Genomic DNA, 12,494 nt, shown 5'->3' on the forward strand with positions numbered 1-12,494 from the left:
TAAACTTATTCTTTAAAAATGCAGAAATTAAATTTAGGGGGATGGGACTAAAATACAAACACCATCACATTTAATCACTTTGCTGGGTCAACCAGCGTTTCCGTGTGTGGCTATCCAGTCAGCCAAATGAGCACAAGATTGAGAGTGGGCATGTTGTGTTGCTGCAATTTGCTGATTTTTTTCTTCTCAGATAAAAAATTAACTAGTTAATGGACATTAGCGATGCATCTGAAGGCCCAACTTGCTGTCCTTATGGGATTTTTCAAGCACTCGATCGACATGATCAAACAAACTGAATTACTTTTGACTGATAAACACAGGGTGGGTACAATAACTACATTTTCAGACAAAGTATATGTATGATCGTTTCTTTTTGGAAATGTTTTCTCTCTCACTAAAGACAGGATTTGGTAACTCTTGTCCTCATATGCTAAAAAGATTAAAGCTAGAGAAACTGGGAAGAATACCATCAGCTAAGACTAAGTACTTGCTATGTGTCATGTGCTTTATGGACATTAATCTCCACAACAGTGTAACACCATTGCTATTGTTATCCTCTTTACACACATGAGGAAATAGGCTCATTGAGTGTATCGGTTAATAAAGATACACTCCACAGCAGGTTCAACAGAAGAAATACAATATGGGGTACAAGTTATAAAGGAGTTTGAATGGGCAATGGGGAAAGATGGATGGTAAGACAACCCAGACGTTAGTAAAGACAGTAAATTATTCATATCCCTGGGGCCAGAGAGGTCCAGGGAGGAGGCCATGTTATCAGAGGTCAGAAGTCAGGGAGGCCCAGCAAAGGTAACCAGAGGACACTTGGCCACTTCTAGAGACTTGACCTGAAACAGGGAGACACATCCTGGTCTCTTGCTTCCTCCCATCCTCCAGTCTCCTTCTTCTGCCTCCCCAGTGGCCATCTGCTGCTGCTGCTGCTGCTAAGTGGCTTCAGTCGTGTCCGACTCTGTGCAACCCCATAGACGGCAGCCCACCAGGCTCCCCCGTCCCTGGGATTCTCCATGCAAGAACACTGGAGTGGGTTGCCATTTCCTTCTCCAATGCATGAAAGGGAAAAGTGAAAGGGAAGTCGCTCAGTCGTGTCTGACTCTTCGCAACCCCACGGACTGCAGCCCACCAGGCTCCTCCATCCATGGGAATTTTCAAGCAAGAGTACTGGAGTGGAGTGCCAGTGCCTTCTCCGAGTGGCCAATCTAGCTGAAGTCAATTAACATGCCAGCCTGGGAGGCACTGTTTGCATCGGTCAGTCTCTGCAGTGCAGAGCAGAGTAAGGGTAAGAAACAAATCTGTGAGTAGGTAGGCAAAAGACAAGCTTATAGAGGTCGAGTAGCTCACCTTCAGGTCACTCAGGCTGCCTGACTTTAAACTCTGAGTGCATACCACTAACCTATATTGTTTAATTATTATGAAGAGAAATAGGACTTGGATGAAGCATTCTATTTGACTGTAATGAGCATCTCATTTTATATGGGATATATACAGAATGCATTGTTACGCATGATATATCATGTGATATGGGATATACATGTTTATTTGTAATGGATATTGTATACACACGTATGTAGTATATGTTTGTGTTTGCTGCATATATTTTATCTCATCATTTTCTTTGGGATCCCACTGGTATTCTTTTACTTTCCTTTGACTAGATTTTTTTAAAATATCATTTTTAATTCTTAAGAATAAAGGCGAGGTAAGATGATATCAGGACATATGTACTAAGGTGCCAGGCTGGGGGGCTGGCTCAGAGGGTGCAATTAGCCCCCTCACAGGCAGCCATGAGTCCAGTGAAGCAGCCTTAGTTCCCCAGCCTCCAGTTCAGCATCAACAAAAAGAAAGGCTATACTATTCTTAATGATATTTAAGGTTTTTTCTGCTTTGTGGTCCCATTACTGCATCTTCAGGGAAAGGTCAAATCTCTTGTTCTGGCCTCCAGGACAAAATCAAAACCAAAGTAATCTCTGCCCATGGCAAGAAAAGTGAACCCCCAATGCAGGAATCTGCCTGCAGTGCAGGAATCTGCCTGCAGTGCAGGAGACCTAGGTTCAATTCCTGGATCTGGAAGATCCCCTGGAGAAGGAAATGACAACCCTCTCCGGTATTCTTGCCTGGAGAATCCCATGGACAGAGGAGCCGGGCAGGCTACAGTCCATGGGGTCGCAAGAGACAGACATGACTTAGCAACTAAACCACCAGCAGCACCTGCTGCTGCTGCTGCTGCTGCTAAGTGACTTCAGTCGTGTCCGACTCTGTGCGACCCCACAGACGGCAGCCCACCAGGCTCCCCCGTCCCTGGGATTCTCCAGGCAAGAACACTGGAGTGGGTTGCCATTTCCTTCTCCAATACCACCAGCACCAGCACACCACAAATCGGTACTGGGTGACCTGCCTGTCACGTTCCCTTCCTTTGACAGTGGATTTGCACATCAGCTAACACTTGTCCTTCAACACAATGGCAAAGGGGTAAAGCGAACGCTTAAGCTAATTATTAGATTTCGCACGCGTCTGCTGCACTGGAGACCATGTTAGCTCTATAAGGTCCTACATTTCACTTGAGTTTCATAATTACATAACCAGCCCCAGTCTTTCTGTTCAGTAGAGTAAAATAAGGAAATAAAACCAAACAGCATCAAAGACTGTTATCTTCTTGCTTTTAATTACTCTTTGTATCTTGCAATTGGTCAATGTTATTAGAAAATATCAGGAGCTGTTAAAAAGTGCTTTCCGAATCCAGAAAATATAAAACATGTTTATTATCCCATTTGGTCCACAGAACAAAAAATGTTTTTACTTTGGTAAAATGGCAACCATAGGAGCTGTGCAAGAGACTGTGATGGGATCACTGGTTGGAGATAGAGTCTTGGATCTTGGTCTGTCAACTAAGGCACACTGATCAGAGCTTGGCACTCTAGGGTGACTTCCTATGGCACGTGGGCAGGCCTTGATGGGAGGTCCGTCCCCTTGGGTGTTTCGCTGCCTCCAGGGCCCATGAGTTGCAGTAGCTGCTATGCCATCTCCTGGTTTCCCAGAGAGAAACGTCAAAGCCAAGCCTAAGCCCCGTGCCCTGTTTCCACTGTTTTCCCTTTTGTCTACGTTTTTGTAAGCTGAGAGACAGCAAGACAAGCCCGTCTCCTTGGCTTGCCATTCATTCATCCACTCATTTAAAAAACACTTGTTCATTAAATTTTATGTGCCTACAACTGAGCTAAGCACTAGAAACTTTTAGTAGGTTGGGATGAGGTAGGAGGACAAAGATGACCCTTATCCACGCTTCAGAAAGAAAAGATATTTGGTTCCTTTTCTAGACCATTTGAGACTCATTTCCAATCAGGAAAATTAAACAAATGGCTTTATAATGTGTTCCTTTTACACAGCCCTTCATCATCTTGGACCACAGGGAACTGACATTTTCATGGCAATACGAGAGCTCAGTGTGCTCTGATGACACATTTAACTAACACTGAATTATAACAGAGCTTGGTGGACATGCACATGACATCTGCATAATTGGAGGACAAATTATTTTTTATTAGTGCTACTACTATTAATATAAAATTAATTTATGCTCATGGACCTCTGCATGTGAAGTGTTACCAAGCACAGCTGACATTCTGGCTCTGAGACTCACAGAGGCCATGAGGCTGTAACCTGCAGCTGGCTTCCCTTCTCAGCCACTTTCCTCTCCTCCCTACAATCCCTTCTCTTTATTGACTTTCATTTAATTGTGTCATTTTACAGTAAAACTCGAGAGAAATTAAACGGCCAGACTGTGACAGACACAAGGGCTGGGGAGCCCTTGAAGTCACTAGAGAGAACCCCAGGGGAGTGGGCATAGTTCTGAAGTGCCTGCTGTGTCTTCAGAGGGAATCTGTCAGCAGCCAGTCAACCCTGGACGCTTCAGGGTCAGAGGCAGGTAAATGGTGCAGGGAGCTTTATGTCTCTGTTGTCCTTGTTCAGAAAAGCAGAATTTGACGGGAGCCATTCCCTTGTAGCTCAGTTGGTAAAGGATCTGCCTGTAATGCAGGAGACCTGAGTTGGTATTCCTGGGTCGGGAAGATCCCCTGGAGAAGGAAATGGCAACCCACTCCAGTATTCTTGCCTAGAGAATCCCCATGGACAGAGGAGCCTGGCGGGCTACAGTCCCTGGGGTCGTAAGAGTCAGACACGACTTAGCAACTAAACCACCACCACCACCATCACCGTTATTTCTATGAACACCCATGTAAGCTGGGGATGGCTTGAACAGTCTGCTTTGGAGTGGCGAACCACCTGTATTTTCACTTCCCATTTGCATTCATCGGGCATGCATTTTCCAAGCACCCCCATAAGCCAACCTCTGTGCTCAGTGCTAGAACCCAAGTGTCTTGTTATAGACACTGAGGGGAGGTTTCAGGGCTCCCTCCCTGGCATTTGAGGGTGGGAAATGTCAGTCCCTTCCAAGGCTTGCTGAGTGATCATTATCAGAGCATCACCTAGGATCTTAACTCTTTGTCCTAATTTTATTTTCTTTTATAAGAAAAAAGTGACTTTCAAAACAGGTGGCACATAGCTGCCCTGGATGACTGAAGGAGCTCAAAGCATGTCTACTATTTTCCACTGAGTCCATTTGGAGATCAATTAACCGTGTCTTCTGAGCAAACTGCTCCCTTCTGAAAAGGTTTTTATGGGTTCAGAATGCCCATCGAATTGTTTTCTTTTGTGCCTTTTTGTTAAGTTCAGTTCTTTTTCCCTTTAGTAAAGTGTCACTTTTTAACGATCACATCAGTTTTGTGTTTCTCAGCTAGAGCAAATTGCTGTCATTTGCGTCTCACCAGCACCTCGGGCATTTTTCTTTCTGGTTGGTCTTTAACCTAAAAACACACTTCTGTGTCTACACTAATGGCATCTTGACAATGATAATGGGCAGAGGCTCAATTAAGAAACATAATGAATCATACAGTTCAGTCTCCTCTAGTGGGTGAGAGTCCCCAGATTGACAAGGGTGGTTTCATTTTCTCTTGTCCCCCTGCAGTCTAAGTCCTTTCCCGGTCGGTGCCTCGCCACCACCCCAGTCACTCTCCAAAGGTTATTTTCCTGGTTTACTAAAAACAGCATCTCAGGCGAGCAAACCCCTTACCTATTTGCCAGTCCCAGGGCACCTTCAACAGCTCCTTGTGTTCCATTATCGCTCTGTGGATTGAAAGAAAGCAGAGCTGATGAGCAACACGGCCTTCTTTTGTCGTTGTTCACTAACCAGATTTATACAAATCATGAAGCAATCAATTGAATTCTAAAAATAACTTTGGATCACACAGAGGCTAGTTTCATTAGGTAGCTCAGCCCAAGACTGGTTCCTGCAGACCCACCACCGTCCTTCTCAGCCAGGCTGCCTCCTAGCTTTCACTTCTCGCTCAGAAGCTTTCTCAAAAGTTCATGGAGAGGTTTGAAAATTTCTGGGCTTGCAGGTTTAATCAGTTTTCCGATTGAGCACTCTCCAGGGCCGTGTTTCTCAAACTTAAATGTACAAAAATACCACCTGGAGAGGGTGTTAAAAAAAGTTTCCTGGGGACTTCCCCGGGGGTCCAGTGGTTAAGAATATGCCTTGTAATGCAAGGGATGCAAGTTTGATCCCTGGCCAGGGAATTAAGATCCCACATGCAACTGAGCCTGTGCACCACAAGGAAGACCCAATGAGGCCAAAATTAAAATAAATAATAAGCCCCAAAAATGCCTGAAAAATAAAAAAAACAGTTTCCTGGACCCCACCCTCCAGAGGCTGATTCAGTAGATCAGAGTAGGGCCCTTGGATGTGCATTTCTGACAAGTTCCCACGTGGTGCTAGTACTGCTGGCCAGAGAATTACACTCTGAGAACCACTGTTCTCAAAGAGGACCAGGAAAGGTGGATGGCCCCCCCACCTGTGTCACTTTGGTTTTATTGCTCCCTTAACGTAACCCATTTGCCAAACACCCTCAGACGCCTCTTCCATGATTTTGGCAGCAGTGTCTCTGAAGGGCTCCATCAGTTCTAACGGTCTATAACTGAAGCAGATGAGTGCTAGATCTCCGAAGATACTTTTTTTTGGATTCAAGAATAATAATCCATAAAATGAGCCATCCATCTACAAAATGTTGGTTACGAACCGTTGAACTAAGCAATTTCTTTTCTTCTTATGAAGCTGAAGTGCCAAATTTAGAAACTTTAAAATGCCATCATGTTTTCAAAATGAATCCCAAATAAATCTGTCTTAGAGAGTCTTCCCATCTCCTGGCCCTGTTTGCTATGGAGTCCCCCACCTGTATCTCAGGACACCAAAATTTGGAGAATTCTTGGAAAGAGCCTATTTGCAAAACGGATTTAAAGCGATGCCAGAAGAGCCTCCTTAAATAACTTCAGACACAGACGCAATGACAAAGAACCTGCTTGTAGAAAGTGATGTGGTGAAAATCAGAATTACTTGCGTTGCAGATAGGATTTGCTGAAATTAGACAGGAGGATATATTATGCTTCTTTATCTCTTACGTGAAGCTAAAATACATGGCCTTTATTGATGAAAAATTAGGCTTTGCTTGACACTTATTCCATAGCAACTTCTGAGCCTAGTGAGTGATGACATATACTCCAAGGCCAGAATTACTGAAAGCTCGTTGTTTCTGACTTTTTGATGCTTAGTGAATGCCTGTGTTCTATCTTGACCCATTTAAGGAAAATGGAAACACTAAGTTTCTAGTTTCTAAGAGATGAATTTTTGTTGTTGCTGCTGTTTTTTTTTTTTGGCTGAGCCATGAGGCTTGAGGGATCTTAATTCCCTAACCAGAGATTGAACACTGGCCATGGCAGTAAAAGTCCTAACAATTGGACTGCCAGGAAATTCCCTAAGAAATGAATTGGAAATGTGGTTCACTTGTGCAAACCCATGAGCAATAAAAGAAATTACAAAAGGACAAATTTAAACTCTAAGTTTTCTAGTTGTGATTACTAGTAAAAGACTAGTATACTAGTTGTCACTAGTAAACAGAATGCCCTTTTTTGGAAGTGCATCAAATCATGGCATTTACACTTGGTTTTCCTATTCCTCTAAGTATTAATAAAACCTCATTGGCTGGTTTTGGAGAATCAATGTACTTTTAATGCTTTCTTATAAATTATCTTTAAAGTCCATTACATAAATTCACTAAAAATTCATTTAGTTTGGAAGAAATTTATTAATAAAGATACTGAGTTTTCAGATTTCATATGGGAGGTTGGTGACAGGTTTCTAGCTCTGATTTTTACAAAATAAAGTGAGCAGCCATAACCTAAGTGAAAAACATTTAAAAAATAAGCTCTAAGAGTGTCAACTGCCTGAATTTCTTGTTATTTTTTACTCACAACTGAATTCCACTGAAAAATGCCCCGAAGAGTCCAATCATTCCCAGGAATTCCACTCGGCTCAGAGTTCGGATGATATATTCTTCCCAGACGTTAGAGATACCATACAGTGTGGCTCCTCCTAAGACCAGGAGATCCCCCACCAGCTTATTTTCCCCTAGGAACAGAAAAAGAAAAGGAAAGCTTTATTAAACTCTAACAAGAATTTGGCCCCAGCAAAATCAACTTCCTGTGCTTATTCTGAGGCTTCCCTGGTGGCTCAGACTGTAAAGAATCTGCCTGCAATGAGGGAGACCTGGGTTTGATCCCATGGTTGGGAGGATCCCCTGGAGAAGGAAATAGCTACCCACTCCAATATTCTTGCCTGGAGAATTCATGGACAGAGGAGACCGGCCATCTCGTAGAGTCAGACACAACTGAGGAACTAACACACATGATTAGTCTATTCTGACATTTTTATAGAAGTTCTGTATTTTGCCTGCTGAGATTAAGTCTGTTTATGTGTACTTCAGATATGTTGTGATGTAAAAAGGTTGCTATGTCTACCCAATAAGAAGTCTTCCCTAGCTAAGAGAGGGACTAGTTTCTTCTGGATTGTACTGTCTCGGAAGAGTCCCATGTCTTCTGTCCATGGGTTGAAAAGTTCATAGTCTGAAATGGACTATGGGTTGAAATTTTCAACTCTCCTAAAGTAAGCAACAGAAGAGTGAAAATATATGTAATTCATTATCACATCAATATTTTTCTTCTTTCAAAAAAGTGTCTATTTGTTCTAAATTCAATTTTGGCTAGTTTTGGTTTATGTCCAATCTCTCATAAATTATGTACCCAACTATTTCCTATAATTAGGCCAACTCTTTCTACTCCAGGAAGTGTGAAGTCAGGGAAGGATAGTGGGAATCAGCAACCGGAGGCCTCATAGTAAGCTTGTACCCAAGTGGTCCCCAACTCTGACCTATGTAGTTGGCTCATGGGCGCTCAGTAGATGTGAAGTTCTGGGGCAGAAGAGGTGCAAGCTGGGGAGGGGACTCTGTCTACTGAGATTCTAAGGGAGAGACTCACCCTAGAGCTTAGCTGGAACCAATCTAAAACTACAGAACCAGATTATTTCTGTATAGTTGGGAGTACTGCCCACGCTCCACAAAGAGGTTTCACATAAAATAATCTGGGTGGGGTATGGGGAGAGATCTCATGCCTCTGTGGTCACCTCCAGGGATATTTACTCCATTAGTGTCACTTTTTCTAAGACAAGTTCCACTCCTAGTAAGGATCAGAGAGAGAGAAGATAGCTTGAAAGGCTAGAGAGCTTGCTGGGGTCACTCTCAAGGGAATGGAGCTGAGAGTCTGGATCAGCAAGGGGTGGTAGCCCTCACTGGGCTCCTGGAGAGCAGATGACCCAAGAACGTGATGAGGTTCCAAGGAACCTCAGGGCTGTGTCCTGGGTGTGACTTCTGGGGAAATTAATGTTGCTGTTACAGAGTAACCTGATTAATCTCTTTATTAAATTTAATTTTTATTTTTTTTAACATCCAAAACATTTTGTATCAGGGTAGAGCTGATTAACAATGTTGTGATAGATATGGTAGATAGATAGATATGATACACACACACATATACGCACAATGGAATATTACTCAGCCATTAAAAAGGATGAAATAAGGCCATTTGCAGAAACACTGATGGACCTAGAGACTGTCTACTGACTGGAGTAAGTCAGACAGAGGAGAAATATCATATGACATCTTTTATATGTGGAATCGAAAAATAAATGATACAAATGAACTTACAAAACTGAATAATCTTTTTTAAATATACATTTATTTATTTTCATTGGAGGCTAATTACTTCCAATATTGTATTGGTTTTGCCATACATCAACATGAATCTGCCACGGGTGTACACGTGTTCCACATCCTGAACCCTCTTTTATGTGTCAACTAGAAAATCATGACAGAACTCATAATTTTAAGGAGTTCATTTGAGGAATACCTGATAAAATAAAAAGCATACATTACTAAGATTATAAAATTATAATGAACATGATTCAGTCACTTTTCAAGAAGAGGTCATTTCAGAATCTTGTGGTGACATGGGGCCATTACTATGAATCTCAATTATTGTTGTATTAGTGAAGTGTGGAAATGCTGCTCGGTAGAATTCTTGGTTAATGAAATTAATTTTATATGAATGGATTCAGGAAAGTTGAATTATAATGCAACATTTTAATAGAAATTAGAGAAACATCAGTCCAGCTTTTAAAAGTCTTAAAATAAGGCTGCACTGTTTCCATGAATAGTCCCACCAGTCTTTTTCAAACTTCACATTTGTTTCATTATGGTCTATTCTGTTAAGCCTTTGACTATGTGGCATCTACTCCCTAGTACTTTGAATTTTTCAGTCATAATTTTTGTTAATAATGACACAATGATGTGTAACTGCAAGTTCAGAAGTATTTTCTAAGTTATTGGGGACAAAATGATTAAATACTATCTATTAATATTTTACCAGTAAATGTATTTATTAGTTTTCAAATCATTTGACAGTAGATACTTACACATAGAGCGTGTGTGAAATTTTAGATGATTAAATATAATTGAACTAACCAGGACATGATTTTATCTAACCATATCATAAATGAAGTGTTTGATATAATACAATTTGTAGTTAACTGGAAATTATAACATGCCCTATTAACGCAATAGATATTTAACATGGTTGAGTCAGTTTTTCTGAATGTTCACAGGGAAAATTATATCGAGCAAATGTGTCATTTATGGGTGAAACCACAATGAGTGATAATGTTTTGCAGACTTGGGGTAAACGGACACACTTGAAATTATGAGGAGTCCATTCAAGCCCATGCCTTCTTTGTCTCCTCTGGATTTCACTCTCTTGTACCTGTGTGAGTTTGAGTAAGCTCTGCAAGTTGATGAAGGACAGGGAAGCCTGGCATACTGCAGTCCACGGGGACGTAGAGAGTCGGACACGACTGAGTGACTGAACTGAACGGAACTGTACCTGTGTGTGGCCCTCACTGCATTCTGCTTCACATCTGTTATTTGTTACCTTGCATGTCTTCCCTTCTCCCTGTTTTCTTCCACAATATGGTTGAAGGGTCTACCGTGACTTACTTGGTTTTATATTCTGTGTAGTCCCTAGCACAGATTCTGGTGCATTGTAAGTTCTCAATAAATGCCCGAATGAGTTGAGCTGACAGAAAAGGTCTTTATTTTTCCATCCCATGGTAAAGACGTTGAGTGGCGACATCTTTCAGCTCAGGTAGACATGGATTCTAATTGCCTCTCTCTCACTTAATACTTGTTGAACATGGGCAAGCTATAGAGTCTTTCTGACTTGAGTTTCCTTATTTGAAAATGAGGTTATGGTGAGGATACTATAAAATAATGTCAATAAGACTTTAAAATGCAAAATAATGTAAAATGCCTAGTATATCATCTGGAACTTATTAAGTGTTCACTAAATGGTGGTTAAAAAGAGTGAATCAATCATTCTCTTTGAATAACCACCTGTCAGTTTGGATCGGCTGTTTCTCATTTTGGATTGCTTCTTAGTTCTAAACAACCTAGTCATAATTGCTTTGCAAGAATTGGTTTTCCTTATTAAAGTTTTCATTAAGTACTAGGAACACTAATTTTGGAGGGATACTTGTGTCTGTGTAGTAGAGAGAGAAGAGGGAATGTTATTTAAAATCACTACTTACCATTAGCTCAAGAATAAGTGGTGAATTAGAGATAGCATCACTGTCACAATGGATATGAATCTGAGCAAACTCTAGGAGATAGTGGAGGACAGAAGAGCCTGGCGTGCTGCAGTCCATGGCGTGGCCAACAGCTGGACATGACTCAGCGACTGACAACAACAACATAGTCTTCTAGAGTGTTGTAAGTCTACTCATGAAATTTAGGAAAATGAAGCCATCTCACTGAACATTTTTGAGTTTTAAATGGAACCAACTGCTTTGTTTCTCTGAGACTCACTTGGCTTTAGCACAGAAAGTACTACATCTGGGAAACACCTCCATTCTGGACAACCTGGGACAGTCATTCATCCTAATTTACTACAATTGAACAATAGTACAATTGAACAATTTTTTACAAGAGTCACAATTATGGAAAAATAAGTATTAAGTGGTGTAGCAGAAAGATTTCACATCCTATGACACAATTTTGTAGTGGTGTGCCCTTACACAAGTTTCTTATCTTCCCTGAGTCATGATTTCTTCAACTGCAAAAGTGAGAATAAAAATACTTTCTTTGCCTAATTAAGAGGATAAAATGAGATGATGCATAGGAAAGTACTTGGCATCAATAAAACTATCATCTTCTAAAATTAAGATTAATTATCTAATTCCTTGAAAATATTTCCTCTCTTTTGAAATAAATATAAAGTTATATCTGGTAATAAAGAAAAGTGTCATTATGTTATCTAACATCTTTGATAAGTGAACTATAAGATACAATATAAATGCATTGTTATAGAAAGGAGATATTTTGAAGAGTAAGAAATACATTTTATGACAAGGATCTATTTTAATTGAGTTTTAATCTTAAATCTATTATTTTCTAACCTCCCCTTTTATTATATATTCATACATTTTCCAAGGAAAGTAGAAATATCATGGAGAAACCTCTTTGCCCTTATTACTAAATCATTTTTACACCCTCCAACACCTATCACTTTCTCAAGAGCCACTTTCTCACATGTCTTTCCCACAGGTGTCAGTAAATGCAGAGCTGATCTGTTAGAGGAGGCTTGTGAGCTAGAGGAAGGTGGCAAAGAATGAATGCACATACTAGGCCCCCTGAGGTTCATGGACAAACTTGGAAAAGACATCGCCTTTTGAGTTCAGCCTGGGGGCACCTGTAGTAGGTGATCAGTTGTTCCCAAGACAAACATAAAACTGGAATGTGTTTTTGTTTCCGTCCCACTTTGTAGATCATTCTGCAGGCTCCAAGGCAGTCTCCACGGCCAATATCAAGAGTCCCTGAGGACAGATCTACTGTATAGACCTCTGCTCAGGGTTATGTGTCAGCCTGGTGGGAGTGGCGTTTGGGGGAGAGTGGATATATGTTATATGTATGGCTGAGTCCCTTCACTGT

The 12,494-nt window shown here is 41.1% G+C and overlaps 1 protein-coding gene across 1 annotated transcript in view; it reads right to left on the reverse strand.

The window, feature by feature from the left end:
* SLC35F1 (solute carrier family 35, member F1) overlaps window positions 1-12,494 on the reverse strand; it is a 167,707-nt gene that overhangs the window by 41,279 nt on the left and 113,934 nt on the right. Inside the window, exons 4-5 of the mRNA XM_010861806.1 lie at window positions 7,375-7,531; window positions 5,141-5,193 (exon numbers count right to left, since the gene is read on the reverse strand). Of these exons, the coding sequence (XP_010860108.1) occupies window positions 5,141-5,193; window positions 7,375-7,531 (210 nt within the window). The remainder of the gene's footprint in view (window positions 1-5,140; window positions 5,194-7,374; window positions 7,532-12,494) is intronic.

Source organism: Bison bison, unplaced genomic scaffold (genome assembly GCF_000754665.1).
Source record: "Bison bison bison isolate TAMUID 2011002044 unplaced genomic scaffold, Bison_UMD1.0 scf7180017864473, whole genome shotgun sequence".
NCBI classification, from domain to species: domain Eukaryota; kingdom Metazoa; phylum Chordata; class Mammalia; order Artiodactyla; family Bovidae; genus Bison; species Bison bison.